The 17,427-nt window shown below is 59.4% G+C and overlaps 1 protein-coding gene across 1 annotated transcript in view; it reads left to right on the top strand.

Annotated features, from left to right (window-relative positions):
- The first annotated feature begins 228 nt into the window (after positions 1-228).
- UNC13A (unc-13 homolog A) overlaps positions 229-17,427 on the top strand; it is a 60,761-nt gene continuing 43,562 nt past the window's right edge. The window contains 8 exon segments of the mRNA XM_079114755.1: positions 229-394; positions 8,799-8,828; positions 9,523-9,622; positions 11,144-11,261; positions 12,799-12,922; positions 13,192-13,265; positions 13,494-13,548; positions 15,033-15,065. Coding sequence (XP_078970881.1) covers positions 373-394; positions 8,799-8,828; positions 9,523-9,622; positions 11,144-11,261; positions 12,799-12,922; positions 13,192-13,265; positions 13,494-13,548; positions 15,033-15,065 — 556 coding nt within the window. The 5' untranslated portion in view covers positions 229-372.

Genomic DNA, 17,427 nt, shown 5'->3' with positions numbered 1-17,427 from the left:
TTGGAGGAACTGAGACCCAGAGGAATGGAGATCCACAGAGCAGAATGGGCAGGCGACAAGCGCGGGGGCCGCCGGTCCCCCTGCGGGGGGAGGCCTGGAGGCGGGGAGCCGGGGCTCCTCGCCGGGCTCTTTAACACACCCCGGGCTGCGGCTCCCCCGCCCCATCAGGCGTCCGGGCCCCGCCCTCGCGCGCCGGCGCCACGTCAGGAGCTGTCCGCCCCCCGGTGCTGAAGCAAGATGGCTGGCGGCGGCCGGGCCCCGGCGTGAGCAGAGCGCGGGCTGCAGCCGCGAGATGCCCCGACCCGGCAGCCGCTGAGCCCGACCCTACCGAGCCGGCCTGGCTGCCCCCGGCCCGCCGGCGACTCCAGAGCCATGTCCCTGCTTTGCGTGGGAGGTAGGCGGGAGATGCGGGTTGGACCCCATGCGGGTGCGGGTTGCTCTCGGGGTCCGCGTGGATGCGGCTGGGCTCCTACCCGGTGACCCGAGCACACGCGGTTGGACTGCCGAGGGGCGAGTCCTAGTCTCTGCGGCAGCTCGCCTCGTGGGGCGATCCGTGTAGACGCGGCTCGGTTCTTCGGGGCTCCCAGTCGCTGCTGTTGGGGGGTCGTGTGGACACGGGCGGGGCATCTGTGTAGGGGTTCATGTGGAGCGGGCCGGGCTGGGTAGTTTGAATTCTGCGGGGCACTTAGAAGGAGTCTGGTCCTGTGGGTCGGGCTGCGGGTCCTCAGGGACGCCGACCAGGTTGGGCATTGGAGGGGAGTGGGCCCCCAAGCCCTGGGAATGTAAGGTTTGGGTGGGTGGCTTGGCCATCGGGACAGCAGAGAGTTCTAGGAAACCCTTAGTCCTGAACGTGAAGAGGGTTGGGGGGAGGGGAGCCAGGGAGACCCCCCACCCCCAGGGTTCAGAGAGGGCTATGCTTGGGGGTCTGGGATAGCTTCTCCCATTAACTCTTTGGCCGCCCAAATGGGGACTGGGAGGACAGCGTGGGTGCCCTTTCCCTCCCCGCCCCCTCCAGACACCCCGGAAACGTTCACAGTCTTCTTTGTAGGGAGCCGACCCCTTGGAAGTGCAGTGTGCCCCACAGACCGTCCGCCCTCGACCCCGACCCCTCTCGGTCCATCTTCACCTCACCCACGTTGGGCTGCAGGGAGGGAAGGAGACGTGGGGTGGGGAGCTATTTTGGGGCCAGAACGCCATCTGCACCGAGGCCCACGCCCAGGCCCACGCTCTACGTTGGGTGGGGGGAGGGAGAGAAACGTGGGAGACGCATGACCCCCGCTCAACACACCTTTGAGCCTGGGGTTGGGGAGAGGCCAGTTCACCATGGCCCAAGCGTCCGAGGCGCTCCTGCAGAGAACTCAGGCTCTGGGAGACCTTGGGCAGCCAGGTGGTCGTGGACTGGGATTGGGAACCCACAGAAGTCTGAACTCGGGCTTTAAGGACTGGGGTTCGCGGCCTCCCGCGCCCACTTCAAGAAGACTGCGGTGGTGGAAGGAGTATGTGGACCAAGCCTGAGATGCCAGGCTTCGGGAGACCTTGGGAGCCGGGAGCGCGTATGTGTGTGCGTGTGTGTGCGCGCGTGCGTGCTGAACTCCGGCCGCCTGGACCCCCTGGTGGGCAGGCCCTGAGCCCGGAGCCGCCCCCGCCACCCCTCCCCCGCCGCCCCTCCCCCGGCCGCTCCATTCACAAACCCAGCCCCGCCCGCCCGCTCCCCGCCGCGGCTTCCCGTGTGCAAATAGGGTCGGGCCGCCGGCGTGGACGCGGGTGTTCTTAAAGGGACAGGGGCCCCCTTTCTCTGAGTTGATTTTGGTCCGACGAGGCTGGGGGTGGTGGGAGAAGGATCCCTAATATCAAAGGTCATCGCCTGCAGCCCCAGACCTCAAGGCCTATGGAGTTAGTGTCGTCGGGAAATTCAGGGGACCCCCGTGCCTCCCCACGGACGAGGTCTGAGAGAGGATGGGGAGGGGAAGGTGACTGTAAAGACCCATCTGGCCTTTTCCTTTCTCGAGTTGCCTGGCACTCCAGGGAGAGGCGTCGCGGGTGCTCCTGCTGACCCCATGCCCCCTCGCACCCCCCTCGCCGGCTTGCCCGGTGGAGGGGGCGGGGATCTCACTCAACTCTGACGCAAACAGGAGGCTCGGCTGCGGGGGTGGTGTGACGTGGGGGGGCAGTGAGAGGGAGGAGGCTTCCAGAAAGGGAGGCCCGGGGGCAGGATTGTACTGGATTCTGTGGACTTTGTAGGAAGGGAGTCACCAGCAGAGTGGAGGGGTGATGATGAGGGGCAAGGCTGGGGCTGCCATGGGGACGCAGAGTGCAGGAAGGGAGCACTGTATTGGGGGGCCAGAAGCAGGGTGGGGCGGCTGGGGGTGCTGGAGGGGGGTAAAGCTCCATGGTGGGGGGCGAGGCCAGGAGGACTGGGGGAGAGAGGAGTGTGAGGTGGACTGGGCAAGAGGGGACCTAGGCTGGAAGGGGTATCCATGGGGTCTGAGCTCATCCTTGGAGTTGAAGCACCTGCCCCTCCTCACCCAGGCTCACCTCACCTACACCCAATCCGATCAGGCTCATTCCTTGTGGACAGTCATGCTCACTGGTACTCCCTGTAAACCTGTGCCTACGTGAACACATGCCCGTGGGTTTATGTGATCCGGTCTAATGCCACAGACAGGGTCCCTGAAATATAGACGTGTGTGTCTGGTGGCACACAACTGGATGTATCCAAAGATGATGTGTTCAGAATACACACAATCTCCTCATCACCTAACACCCAGACATGTATGCATATGCACCCATTAAGGTCCCAAGTACACTTGTATACACATAAGCACATACCAAGGCCATATGTATACACATAGGATACTGCTTGCCCAGACATTTTGAATGGACAAATGATGGTACATACAAACACTCACTTAGGTGTGCAGGTACACAGGAGTGTGTGTATGCAAACACACAGGTGCATGTGTCACGAAGCTGCATGGCATGCACATACATGTACCAACCCCTGTGTGCTGCTAACTCATTACCCACAAGATGGCACATGCCAGCACGTCTCCACCTCCAGGCACGTGTGTCCAGACACTGACCTGCACATAAACAGTCCCTTGTTCCTCTATACTTGCACACACACCTGCCTGTCCTGTTATGCAAGCAAACTCCTCCCTGCAGACACCCAGTCAAGCACAGGCAGATGCAACTCTCCTGTGTGCACCCCAAGCCAGGAATCGGGAGACCGCCTGCACAGGCCCTGGCTCTGCCTTCCTTCTCCCTTACCTGTGTGGAAATGCAGGGCCTCCCCTTAGCCTACCTGCTAGCTGTTGGCAGTGTCTGAGGTTGCCAATGGCAAATGCACCTGTTTCCTTTATGAAGCCACTTGTATCTACTTGATAAGAAGTCACTGAGCCTGTACTGTGTATCAGGCACTGTTCTTGGTTCTGGGGACCCAGCCCCAGCCCTGGCCGCTCTCCTAGTTGTTTGAGGTTGAAAGAGATGAGGGAGGGCTGAGGAGCTGAGAGAGGGCGTCTGGGATCCTCTTCCTCCAGGAGGCTGCCTAGAACCCTGCCCCTTACCATTTGCCTGAGTGTCAGAAGATGAGGGAAAGATAAACAGAAGGGAGATAGTGGTCGGGCGAAGGGAACAGTGGGGGCAAAAGCATGGTGGTCAGAATCAATTCCAGGCTTTCCTGTGTACCTCATGACATTTTGCACAGACCACAGGTTTTAAAGGGTCCATAAATATTTGATGAGTGAAGAAGGTGAACAAATCAGTGAATGTGTGTGAGGGAAGATCTGCCTCTCAACTAATAAGCAAAGAAGCCCTATCCACCCAGCATTTTGCAGGCATAGCGCTGAAAATTTTTATGCCCACTGCCCTCTTCACTCCCCAGCAGCCCCATTTTACGGATGAGCAAAACTGAGGCTCAGAGAGGTCTAGCAACTTGTCTAATGCCAGAGGCAGAGGTGAAAATAACTGACTCCCTAACGTGCTGCAGGTGAACTCCTCTCAGCCTCAGAACCTGGAAGACAGCCAAATTCCTTCCAGGGGTGGATTACCTTCTTCCCACATCATCTCAGTAAACCAGCATGTCACAATCTCCTCATTCATAGTGACTATTTTCCTCCTCTCTCCCAGGAAGTCTTTGCAGATCTCCCTCCTGGGCTGCCCTGTCTGAGATACCACCCAGCCAGGGGCATCTGCCTCTGAGTCTTCACACTCACTCTTCCTTTTCATTCCTCAGTATGCACATCTGTAGCATGGGCACACTAACAGCACCAGCGCCACCTGGGTTTGCCAGAATTCTCTAGTGAGAGGAGGCAGAGCCCTTTGGCATGATGCCTGGCCTATGGGAAGGCCCAATAAGTGTGAGCCAAAGAAACGGAAAATCAATGATGGGATTTTTATTAATGGAGCCTAAGAGCTTTCTGGAAAGCGGTCCATCAGTGCAGGACACTGTATTCAGGCCTGAAGAGGGCTCCAAGAGGGGTCGCCAGGCTCTCGAGCAGGAGATACATTAGGGATACAAGAGCAGGGATGGGGTTTCAGCACCACGGACAGCGTCCATTTGGCCTGCAGGGCTGGTCTTAGCGCAAGTTAGCTGGAGGAGGAAATGACGTAGTGCCTTTGGTAAACCACTATTTAATGAGCAGCTACTACTGTATACACTGGGCCTAATTCTTAGTGGTCCGTGGTAAGCAGCACAGGATTCCTGATCCTTGAGTTCTTGGCGTGTTTGGTTTTTACATAGAGGCTCCAGCTTATTTCCTCCATTAGAGTCTGAGAGTCCTCACTTAATCTCTCCCCTGTGCAACACCAGCGGGGTCAACGTCCTTTCTCATAGAGCTCATCCATCTCCCGCTGAAATGTCTGCCAGCGACATCACACGAGAAACCATCAAATATCCTGGAATCTATTTCTGGATTCTTTCTGCTCCCCTACCCCCATGCCAAAGCCACCCTTGCAGTACGTCTACTCTGACACTCACGGAGCACATCAGGTGAGTGGGCTTTCAGACACTCCCCTCGATGGCTGGGTTCTCCTCCCCTGCCCTTCACACTGCCCCCTCCCCTGGCAGGGCACGAACCAAGTGCCCCAAGACTGGATTCCCCTTCAGTTAGAATTCAGGACCCTAGAATCCTCGAATCCGAGCCAAGGGCACGCTGAGAAACCAACCAAATAATAAAAACAGTCGTGACACTAGTACCAATAATAATATTAATGGTGCTGTAATCATGAGGATGCGGAAGAGGGCGAGAGAGCAAGAGAGGAAAGCAAAACCACCCAGCTCGGCCTCTCCCCATTTCCCAGATGCAGGCACTGAGGCCTCGAGCCCGCAGCGCGCATGGGGATCCCGCAGGCTGAACCCCCGCTCCAGCCTCCCCAGGTTCGGGCCGCCAGCATCTGTAACCACCTTCATCAGTCCCCGCTGATGCGGCCCCGGAGACATCCGAGGCCGCACAGGCCACTGGCTGCGCATGACGCGCTGTCTCCACCCCCCCCGCAACCCCCCCCCCCCCCGCCATCAGAAGGCGACAGCGCCGGCGCCCCCCTTCCCCCACCTGGGCCGCTCCCGCCACCTCCCCGCCGTCGCGTCGCTCACGCCCTCCGCGCCCACGTTATAAATAGCCTTGTGCCCGCTTGTGACTCGGAGCCCGCGGGGGAGGGCTGGCGCTTCCGCCCCGCTGACCCTCATCCAGCAACGGCGCCCGCCCGCCGTGTGAAGGTGGCGGGACGTGACCGCGAGGACGGTGCCTCTGGGGAGAGCGCGTACTGACCGGGAAAGACAAAAGGACGAGCGGTTCCTGCTCTGAGCCCCTCCTCGTCCAGACCACCCTCTCAAGCCCCGCCCCCGAGACCACCCTCCGCTCCTTCCCCTCCCCCAAGACCACCTCCTCTCCAAACCACGCCCCCGAGATCACGTTCCCCTCCCAGCCCCGCCCCGAGGCCACCCTCCCTGTCCAGCCCCGCCCCCTTCTCGAGTCCCTCGGGGCTCTCGCGCTCCCTGCCCCTCCCAGACCCCTGTCCCCACTCTGGGACGCCTTCGGTTCTCCCTGTTCTCGAGACCCTTTTCCCCACTGAGGTTTCTCCTTTCCCCCTTGAGCCTCCCGAACGATGAGCTGATCTTGTCCTTGCCCTGGACCTTCTGCGGGGGGCCGAGGCCCGAGCTGGCCTCAGCCGGCAGGGCAGAGCCCTCCAGCAAGCCCCACTGCTGCGCACCCTCGGAGCGGGGTGGGGCCGGGCTGAGGTTGGAGGAAGCGGAGAGACGAGGGAGGAAGAGGGGACCAGAAAGCAGGAACGAGTGATGGGCGGAGAGAAAGACCAAGGGGCAGGGAGCAGACCGAGTGACATGGTGGGCGCCAGGGCAGGACCCTCCGGGAGGAAAGAGACGGGGGCAGACAGGCAGACTGGCACACCAACGGCTCTGGGCTCCCCTGAGCCCGGCCCAGGGTCCGCAGAGCGGGCATAATCCAAGGAGCCGAAGGGTGGAGCTCTGGGCCCCTCGGACTCCCCCAGTGCCGGGCTCGCTCGCCCCCTCGAAGTGCCCCCGCCACGCCGCTCTGCCCGGCAGGGGTCTGTGGCTCTCTGCGTCTCAGCCTGCTGTCGCTGCTGTCCCGTCCTCCGCCTCCCCTCTTCCTCCCGCTTCCCCTTTCTCCTGGTCTCTGTCGGTGCGTGCCTCTCCCAGCCTCGGTCTGGCGGCCTCCCTCCCGCCCCGCCCCGTTGGCAGAGCATCCCAGGTAGGAGCAGCCTCTCCTCCAGAAGAGGCTCAGGCTGGGCCCACGCCCGGGAGGCCGCTCAGCCCCAGCTGGGGCGATGGGTAGGAGAGCTCCCTGGGATCTGGGTGATAAGATTCATGAGGGACCCGTGGGGCAGGGACCGAGGGAGCATGCAGCGCATGCAGCCACGTGTCTCGAGCCAGAAAGTGAAAACACAGGGACTGATACTGATTGTGGGGTGTGAGGGAAAGAAACAGCGGTGAGGACAGAAAATAAATATAGGGGGAGGGAGGGAGAAAGAGAGAAGAGAGAGAACCAGATCTAGAAAAGCAGGAAGGGAGAGTAACACAAAGATGGAGGCCCAGAGAGGGGGATTCACTAGCCCAGGGTCACACAGCACCGAATCTGAACCCAGCTCTGTCTGACTTCTAGCAGAGCCAGTGCTCACCTCTCCCAAAGCCCAGTAGGGTTCCATCCACACTCTGCCTCCCAAGGGTGTGTGGTGGGTGAGATGCCCAATTCATTTGCTTTTGAAGTCTGGGCTTTCGAGTGGGGAGGTTGGTGCTGGCTTAGGAAAGCGCCCTCTCATTGCTGACTCCTCTTCCGTTGACTCCTCTGCTGCAGGGGAACAAACTGTATTCATTGGCATGTGTCACAGCCACCCAGCTCCCCACCCTTGATGGAATCCTGTCTTCCTTGGCTTCTGTCAAGTGTTTTGTGAGACAGAAATTCAAGCGATGGGGACAGAGATACAAACCCAAGAGGCTGTGGCATTTGTCCATAGATACAGGATTCTGTTTCTAGGAATTCATCCTGTCACAGCTTGAACACATACGTCAAGAGACGCGGGGGGCTGGGGTGTAGCTCAGCTGGTAGAGTGCTTGCCTCGCACGCACAAGGCCCTGGGTTCAATCCCCAGCACCACAAAATAAAGAGAGAGAGAGGGAGAAACATGGGAAGCCAGGCAGGGTGGCGCATGCCTGCAAACCCAGCAACTCTGGAGGCTGAGGCAGGAGGATCACAAGTTCAAAACCAGCCTCAGCAACTTAGCGAGGCACTAAGGAACTCAGCGAGACCCTGCCTCTAAACAAAACATATAAAGGGCTGGGGATGTGGCTCAGTGGTTAAGCGCCCCTGGTTTCAGTCCCTGGTACTAAAGAGGCGGGGGTGGGGAGAGAAGAGAGGAAATCCTGAAGGTTGGGAACAGTGGGCGTGTGATGAGTTGGTCCGTGTGGGGACCCTCTCTAGGGTCGGGAGGACCTGGCTAGTGGATTCCCCAGCGGGGAGGGTCCCCACACACCGTTCCTCAGTTCCTTTGGTTGGGTCCAGGGTGCAGTCTCGTCTACCCACACGAAGACATGAATCAGAAAAGGAGGGGGAGATGGAGAAGGGAGAGGGATGTGGGTTCCAGTGGGGTGCAGGTTTGGGCAGGGGGCAGAGAGTGAACTGTCACCGCAGTGAAAAAGCACAGAATGGATTGGCCTGGTGGTCCAGCTTTCCCCGCCGCTGAGCCTAGAACATTTGCTAGGACAGACAGAGCTGGACGTTGAGGGGGGCTCCTTGGCCTGGCAGCGGTTGGGGCCTGGAGGTTGGCTGTCCTCACACCCACCTCCTCCACCTTGCTCTGAGGCAATCAGTCCTGAGGGCTTCCTGGAGGAGGCGCCAGCTGCCACCTGTCCAGTTCCGTCTTGCTCCTCTTGCTCCCTTGCAGTGAAGGCACAACCCGGGGGGGGCGGGGCGGGGGCTGCTCCCACCAGCCCGTTTTCTCCGGCCTTAGGTCTGCCTGGGCGCATCTGTCTGATGACCTCTCTCTCTCTCTCTTCCCCACCTCCTTTTCCCTCTCCTCTCTCCTCCCGCTGTCCCTGGCTTCGCCTCTTTTATCTTGTTTTGTCTTCCTGATTGATCTCTTGATACACCCCCTTCTGCGATCTCCCGCCACCTGCCTCTCTCCTGTCTCTACCTGTCCTTCTCCTGTGTCTCTGTGCCTGTCTCTCTCCTCTCTGCCTCTCCTGTGGCTCTGAATTGGGGTCTCTGTCCCTGCTCCCTCCGCATCCCTCCCTGCCTCCCCTCCCTGTCTGTCTCTCTCCACAGTCAAAAAAGCCAAGTTCGATGGTGCCCAAGGTAAGCCCCGCTCTTCCTGCCCTGTGCTGTCCTGTGCTGTCTGTCAGTCCGTCTCTTGGAAAGACTGGGAGAGGATCTGGGTCCAGACTCAGACTTGGTCTCTGTGCCTGCTCAGCAGCAGGGAGGCCGGGAGGGCAGAGCTAGGAGGGCAGGCCTTGGCCTGGGATCCCACAGTTGCCACGTGTCTCTGCCCTGGGGACCCTGCCCTCGGGACCGCCGCCCCAGGCCAGTGGGACTCACCCTGAGCCTGTGGCTTCCCGCGGCCTTGGGAGGCAGGGCTGGGTCCTGAGTCCAGCTACAGATGAGGATGCCCAGGTCCAGAGAGACAAGAGAGTTCCTTAGTCAGTTTTGTCCCTTTTCTGGGACCTCAGTCTTGCCAGCCCAAACCAAAAGCTGCAGGGCATGGTCTCAGTATGGAACCCGTATTGTGGGGAAGGAGCCCAGGCCCTTAGGCTGGGCAAGGACTTTTCCCGGGGGCCACACCCCTGCCCCAGAGCGGGCCACACGTCCCAGGTCCAGGTCTCCCTGATCTGATGCCTTCCCCGCCCCTGGCCTGTCGTCGGAGGGGCCTGGGACGGTCGGGGAGGGCTGGCCAGGCCTGGAGCCCCTGCGGGGCAGCACGGGTCATCCAGAGCTGGGGAAGGGGCACCCGGAGCCCTGAACTTCAGCGCTGACTCTGCTCTCACCGCCACAGAGAAATTCAACACGTACGTGACCCTGAAGGTGCAGAATGTCAAGAGCACGACCATCGCCGTGCGCGGCAGCCAGCCCAGCTGGGAGCAGGACTTCATGTTGTGAGTCTGCGCGTCCAGCACGCCACGCCCCCGGGGCAGGGCCTGGCACCAGCTGGGGCCCAGACGGGTCCCTCATACCCCAGCCCCTGCCCAGCCAGCCCCTCTCCACCAAAGCTCGCCCAGAAGCCCAGAAGCCGCCTCCCTGTATCTCAGCAGCCACCAGCCAAGTCCCAGCTGCCCGCCCCAGCCTCCGCCCTGGCCTCCTGCTGCCGACTGCCTCCCGCAATCTGTTCTCCTTCAGGCAGCCAGGGGGATATTTTTAAAACTGCAAATCACATCCTGTCACTCCTAGGCTCCACACTTGTCCGTAGCTTGTCGACCTCAGAATAAAAGCCACACTCCTCCCCGCTGTCCCCGCCAGCGTCTCTCTCCATCTTCTCTCCTCCACCTGTCCCAGCCACGTGTTCCTCCCATAGGCCCAGGTTGGTCCTGCCCCAGGGCCTTTGCACTTGCGTTTCTCCCCCAAGCAGCTGGCTTGTCCTTTGGATTTCAGCTCATGTCCTCTCCAGGAAAACCCTCCCTGACTTCTGCCCCCAAGTTACAATTTTCAGAGTACTTTATCTTACCCAGGTCTCCCCACCCATGACTTTTCTAGCCATTTCTACGATTTTTCACGTTTCTGGCCACTGCCAGACTGTGAGTTCCAGGAGGGTGGGACCGGGTCAATTCCTGTCCCCGCTGTGACCCCATGTCACAGAAATTGGAACATAGTAAGTGCTCAAGAACTATTGGTCTGATAACCAAATGAACTAACAGCCTGGCTGAGCCATTGATCTAGAGCCACCCAGAGCCACAGGCCCCCGCTTACAGAATGGGTCTTTTCTGACGCTGGCCGCGCTGTGCCCCTCCGAGGCTGCCTGCCTTGTTAAATCAACCGCACGCACAACTCGGGTGGGGAGCTGCCACTGCCCTCCTCATTTTACAGATGATGACATGGAGGCCCAGAGAAGTAAAGCCACCTGCTCAGCGTCACACAGCATGTGTGTGTCACAGCTGGGTTTGGCCTCAGGCTATGCCTGGAGCGGAGCCTGACTGTGAAGGGTCAGAGGCCCCAGCGATGAGGATCCCCGAGCGGAGGACCGGAAGGGGCAGGGGGGAGTCTGGGGATGGCGTGTCCTGGTGTGGGCACATTTCCAGGGTGAGCCCTCAGGGAAAGTGCAAGCAAGTGGGCTTGTTCACGTGCTCGGGAGTGCCCCCACCTGGTAGAACGGGGTGACGCCGGCCAGGCTGGAGATGCGTGGAGGTGGCTCACGCAGGGGCCCGGAAGACAGGTGTGGGAGAGGTGTAACTCCTGTGCCGCCCCTTCCCTCCCGGCTTGCTTCTGGGGCACTCAGAGCTAGTCCCTTCCCTGGCCTCAGTCTCCCCTCTGTCAAATGAAAAGTACCATCTTGCCATCCCAGCTAGGATTGAAAAGGGGTTCATTTGCAGTGTGCTGTGTGTCTTCAGGCAAAGGAAATAACCTCTCTGAGCTCCCATTCTCTCCCTCCTGCTCCCTTGATACCCCATCTGCCCTTCCCACAGTGAGATTAACCGCCTGGACTTGGGACTGACGGTGGAGGTGTGGAACAAGGGTCTCATCTGGGACACAATGGTGGGTACTGTGTGGATTCCACTACGCACCATCCGGCAATCCAATGAGGTGAGTGGTGGGTGGGCTGAAGGCTGAAGGCAGGAAAGGAGGAGTGCCCAGAGGCTCGTGGCCTAAACAAGATGGACATTTACTCTCTGTCCCCTGACAACATCTATGTAGACCTTTGGGGTTGTTAAGACAGTTAAAGTCACTGGGGCCCAAGTTCCTTTACCTCATTGCTCTCCCATGTGGCTTCTACCTTATGGTCCAAAGTGGCTGCTTGAGGCTCACCATTGTATCTGCATTCCAGCCAAGGAAAGGTAGTGATGGAGAGTACTCATCTACTTAGTTAAGGGCCCCTTTGGAAGCTGCTCACAGTGTTTTATATACATCCAAATTGGCCAAAACTGAATTGTGGTTCCACATGACTTCAAAGAATTCTGGGAAATGTAGTCTTAAGCTGTGCACCCTGATCCCGGCTAAGAATAGATTTCTATGGAGGAAGGAGAGGAGGGGGATGTGGGCACCTAGTGTCTGGTACCCCAGGAGGGTAGCAGGAGGATTGTCCAGCCAGAGGACAGGCAGACAGAGGCCCCACGCCTCTGCCATCACACCACACCAGTGGGTAGAGCCCACTCAGTTGACCTCCCTGTCCCTCCTGCCTCCCCTTGGGCCTCCTGACCTCATTCCCACCCACTCCCTGTTGACCCCAGAAGGATCTTCCGGCCTGGAGCCCTGAACTGGCCCCCACCCTGTCCCTTGGGAGCCTTCTGCATGGCACCTGCTCACTCTGCAGATTCCAACCTCTGAGCCTCTGCAAATGCTGTTCCTGGGCCTCGAGCGCCCTCCCTTCTGCTCTGCGGCAATCCCAGGGTCACCCGCTCCAACACCTCCTGCTCCGGGAAGCCCTTCCTAGCATCCCTGGACCCTCAGCCCCCTCCCTCCCTCAGGGCTCGGATCCCGTGTCCAGCTCTACCTCCCAGGACTGTGAGGGCTGCAGGGGTCAGACCGGTGGCTGGGACCCTGGGACCCTGTCACACGGGGCGTGACCCTGGCACCGAGCAGGTCCCACTTCAGTGATGGAAGGAACCAGTGACCAGGGAGGAAGTGAATGTCATCAACATCCAGGGAATGAGTCCCATAGGAAGCCTCGAGTGGCCCCCACGTGTGGGGGAGGCCTGGCCCCGTAGGGCAGCAGACAGAGGGCTCACTTAGGAAACGAGAAACTGGGGTTCAGAGTGGGCCCCGCTTGCTCCCCGGCCGTGTCCCTGAATCACACAGGAACAGTCTCCTTTTCTCTGGGTGCTTTCTCCTTGGAGGGTGGGAGGGCCAGAGCTTCTGAGTGAAGTCAGAGTCCCCAGGCCCCTCGTGACAGCTGTGCCATGCCTGCCTACTCTCCTGGTCCTCCCTCTGGGTCCTGGGCTCCGGGTTTCCCTGAGCCGCCACGTGGCTCTGGACGAGACCCTCCCTATCTGTCAGTTTCCCCGCTGGAAAGTGGGGCAGGACCCTTGCCCTGCAGGTAGGGGTGAGGTGGCTGAGGGCCATCTTGTGAGGCAGGGGGCCCCTGGGAGACTCGACCCCCCATTTAACTGCCCCCACGACCCAGGAGGGCCCTGGAGAGTGGCTGACACTGGACTCCCAGGCCATCATGGCAGACAGCGAGATCTGCGGCACCAAGGACCCCACCTTCCACCGCATCCTGCTGGACACGCGCTTCGAACTGCCCCTGGGTGAGTCCGGCTTCTGGACCCCTCGCCAGTCCAGGAGGATGACTGCGTTCTAGTGGGCCCAGCCGGCCCTCTGTGCTGAGGACACGGTCCCCTGCCCAAGCACACCCTGTCCCCTCAGGTCACCCGTGGGTGGCAGATGCCAATCCTCCCTGGGGGCTCAGGTCCCGGTGGTCCTGGCTGGTCCTCGGGGGGCCTTGGGCTGCAAGGGGCCGGCGGGAGCCAGGGAGCAGGGAGGCCCTCAGCCCGGGCCTCACCAGCTCCGCCCGCAGACATTCCGGAGGAGGAGGCGCGCTACTGGGCCAAGAAGCTGGAGCAGCTGAACGCCATGCGGGACCAGGACGAGGTGCGCCCCCTCGCCACCTCGGTCCCCTCCTGGCTGCCCTTCCCTGCGTCTGCGCTCAGAGTGCAGCCGGGCAGCACGGCCCAGTTGAGAGGCGAGCTGAAGTGCAGCAGGGACTGACCCTCCCTCCCCCCGCCCGGCCTCTGGGAGAGGGAGGGGGCGGCAGGTGGGAGGAGAGGGCAGGACAGAGGACCTTCTGGCCCCTGAGCGCCCTCTCCGCCCCCTCCTCAGTTCTCCTTCCACGATGAGCAGGACAAGCCGCTGCCCGTGCCCAGCAGCCAGTGCTGTGAGTACCTCCCCATCTCCGTCCCGACACCCATGAGACCCAGGCCTTCCCTTCCCGCCCAGCCCTCCTGACGAGAGGGCCACTCCCCTGCAGAAGCCAAGTCCTAGGGTGCACAGTGTCCCCGATGGGGAAAGAGAAGTGACGCGGGGCTTGGGCCTGAGTCCTGTCCTGCTGTGTGGTCACAGGCACGCCCATGTCCCTCCCTGACCCTTAGGGTCCTCCTCTTAAAAACGGGCATCTGACAGGCCTCCTCTGAGGGCTGAGGAGGGACCCAGGACATCAGAGGCACAGCCGCTTGCAGACCCTTTAGCTCCACTCTTCAGACTCTGGATGGGGACCCGGAGCTCATTTGAAAACTATGCTGGGGCCACCAGACCCCAGGCCACCAGCTGTTAGGTGGGGTGTCCCCGCAGCCACACCTGCCCGTCCCAGGGCCATGGCTCTTTCCCAACCAGCTTTCTTAAATGATCCTGGAGCCTGTGAGGCAAGATGTCCTGCCCCAGGTCACACTGGTGGCAAGCGCTGCAGCCAGGACTCGAGCCCAGGTCCACTGCCTCCGGCGGCATCATGGAGCCCTGCCCACTGGCCTCCCTGGGGCGGGAGGTGACAGGTGCTGCTGTCCCCAGAAACCCGAAGCTCATCTCCACCGTCCCCTTCCTCAGGGCTCCCAGCACCCTTGGCCCTCTGGAGTGGGACAAAGTGACAGACCATGTGGCCCCAGGGTGGAGCCCCCCCTCCTCCCTGCCACTCTGCAGCCCCTCCTCCCTTCCTCCCCTCTCGGTCTCCCCCGCATCCACCTGTCCCCCCATGTACCCAGGAGGGTGGCAAAGGAGTCTGGAGGGTGGAGGGCCCAGGGGCTGCAGAGGGGACCACATTCCCAGCCTGGCTTGGCTTGGGTTGGGGAAATGGAGCCACCCCCCCAAATTCACCTGGCGCCTCCCCTGGGAGTGTTTCCTCACCCCTCTTTCCCGGAGGAGGAAGTCACGAACTGAGCAGAGGAGCCAGGATTCCAGAGGGATTTCCTCTGAGGTGACAAGTACTGGGGATAAAGAGGGGATGGGGTTCTTTCCCTGACCCTGTTGCTCAGAGGCTGTATGACTTTGGGCTGTTCACTGACCCTTTCTGATTAAAAAACAAAACAAAACAAAAACAGCAAAATGATGGAAACCACCCAACAGGGCGCTTGGAAGCCTAGGGTTCCCAAGATCATGTGCTTTGCTTGTCCGTGAACTGGGAGGAGGGAAGAGGAGGGGAGCCCTGGCCCCAGACTTCAGAGTCTGCAAACCCTGGATCCAAATGCCCCTTTGTTACTTCCTGGCTGAGTCCAGGGCAGGGTGGGGAGCTGGAAGAGGATGCCAAGGAAGCAGATGGCAGCCATGAGGGGGATCCCCGGGGCCAGGCGGGGAGGACCCGGGGAGAGCAAGGGGGATAGGGGAGCTCCTCCCCCCGCCCCCCTTTATCATCTCTGCCCCTTCTCTTTGTAGGCAACTGGAATTATTTTGGCTGGGGTGAACAGAGTAAGTAACCCTTGACCGAATGGAGGCCCACGGGGAGGCGGGCATCTTGGTGACCCCGAGGTCCCCCACGCCGCCACGCAGGGAATGGGAAGCTGAGACGCGGGGCTCAGAGGGCTGACAAGACCCTCTCCTGCGCCCTCCGGCCCCGTTCATGAACACCAGTCTTGGGGTCACGGGGAGCGGGCATGGCCACTGGGCTGCGGACACCCGGCAGGGAGGGCTGGACATTTAGTCGGAGGCAGGTGGAGGCTGGCCTGTCTCCAACAGGCACTAGGAAACCCTCCTCTCGTCCCCATGTATAATCCATCCCTCTCCTCCCCTGTCTCCTGTCTTCCTCCACCTGGAACTAGCCCCACGCCACTCACAGGGCTGCGGGAGGGAGGTCCCTCCGAGAACCGCCTCAGGCCACGCCCCTCCGCCACACCTCCACGCCCTTCCCGCCCCGCCCCGCCCCCTCCGCCACACCACGCCCCTCCGCCCACAACGCCACGCCCCTGCCACCCTGTCACGCCCCCTCCGCCTGCCTGCCTGGGAAGGAGGCGAGAACCCCTCCCAGGCAGACGCCCAGTTTTTTTCTTCCTAGGAAATGCTTCCTTTGCTTCCAGTCCTTCCTTGGTAGAAAAATCTCTGTTATCCGCCCCTGGGAAGCCCCGTCCCCTTCCCCACATCCTGGCGCCTGCCTTGCTCCAGGCCTGGGGGACCGTCTGCAAACCCTGATCCAGGAGAATTTCTCTAAAGCCTGTTGGGTAGAGGTCAGGGTAGCCCTGGTGGGCGCTGGGCGGACGAGGACGGCCTGGGGACTGTCACCCAGCCACATACCAAGAATTCCCTCAAAAGCAAAAGCGTTTTTGGTTAAAAACCATTCTGGCTAAAACTGATCATTGGGTCAAATAGGGAAGATACTTGAGCCCAGAGCAGACAGCACCAAAACGAAAGCGGCTGAACATTTCTCAGCCAGAGCAGGTAATTTGGACACAAGGCATTTGGTAAAAAAAAACAAGACTGGGCAAAAGCAAAGAGTCCAGGTGAAAACAATTTGCCCCTTAAAAACAGAGTTTGTCAGAAAAAAATAAATAATTCGATAAGCATGCGCAGAGCCTCCTGCGACTTGGCTGGAGCATGTCAGCCTGGTCCAGGACAACTGGGTAGGAAGAATGTCAATTTGTCCAAAGACTAAAAACTCAGGTAATTGGATGGAAAAGGAGTTGGTCAGAGGGACATTTTGGTGACCTCAACAAATTGGTCAGTGTTTCATGGAGATGGCCCAGCTTTCCGAATTCCCACCTCAGGCCTTGATGACGTTACAGTGGCACCTGACGCCCACCAGTAAATCAGTCATGAGAACTCGAGGTAAACTGGTCTCACCTCTGCCGAGAGCGTCAGAGCTGATGGCGTCCGGAGCATCAAGCAGTGGTCGTGTAACACGGCCAGGATAAAAGACCCATAGGTCACAGTCCTCCCAGTCCAATGTCAAAGCCAGAGTCACCTTGCTAAGGCCAGCCTTGCTAACTGCAATGAATTGAAGATTTTTCAGAAGGTAAAATAACTCAGGGAACATATCAAAATAGCTTTCTATGTCTAAGTATGGAATTAATTAATTTGGGGGGATATGAGCAATTGAACCCAGGGGCGCTTAACCCCTGAGCCACATCCCCAGCCCTTTTTTATATTTTATTTAGAGACAGGGTCTCAATAAGTTGCTAAGACTGGCTTTGAACTCTCGATCATCCTGCCTCAGCCTCCCAAGCTGCTGGGATTACAGGCATGCGCCACCACGCCCAGTTGGAATTAATTTTTTAATAGTTCACTTCATCAAAAAATTGACTCCTTTTTAAAAATTTTATTACTTGTTGATGAATTTTTATTTATTTATTTGCATGTGGTGCTGAGGATTGAACCCAGCGCCTCACACATGCTAGGCAAGTGCTCTAGCGCTGAGCCACATCCCCAGCCCCTGGACTCATTTTTTAAACATATAAAACATATGCATTTGCTAAAAAAAGATTTAGATAAAATAATAATGTAAGAAAAATATGTGAACATCTGGCAACTGACCAAAAATGCTTAGAGACAGACATGGGAGCACCCACTGGTGCATAAAATTGTTGGTACCGCACGGCGGCTCAGCCAGTTTTGGCGTTTCTTGCAGCCGCTGGCTTTCCAGCCCAGTGTTGTTTTCTGGACACATGGAGCCTCTCCCCCATGCCAGACTCACTTTTTTGATGCTGCTGTTGACACATTTCCTTCCTTTAATGCAGCAAGAGCCTAAAGGTCCCAGTCACTGGTCAGAGATCCTGGGACCTGGGATTCACCCCGACACACGCACTTACCCTCACTTTTCTGGTTTTCTACATCAGCTATG

This window comes from Sciurus vulgaris, assembly GCF_902686455.1.
Source record: "Sciurus vulgaris genome assembly, chromosome: 16".
NCBI classification, from domain to species: domain Eukaryota; kingdom Metazoa; phylum Chordata; class Mammalia; order Rodentia; family Sciuridae; genus Sciurus; species Sciurus vulgaris.
The sequence above is the reverse complement of the archived record's forward strand: the minus strand, read 5'-3'. Positions and strand labels throughout refer to the sequence as shown.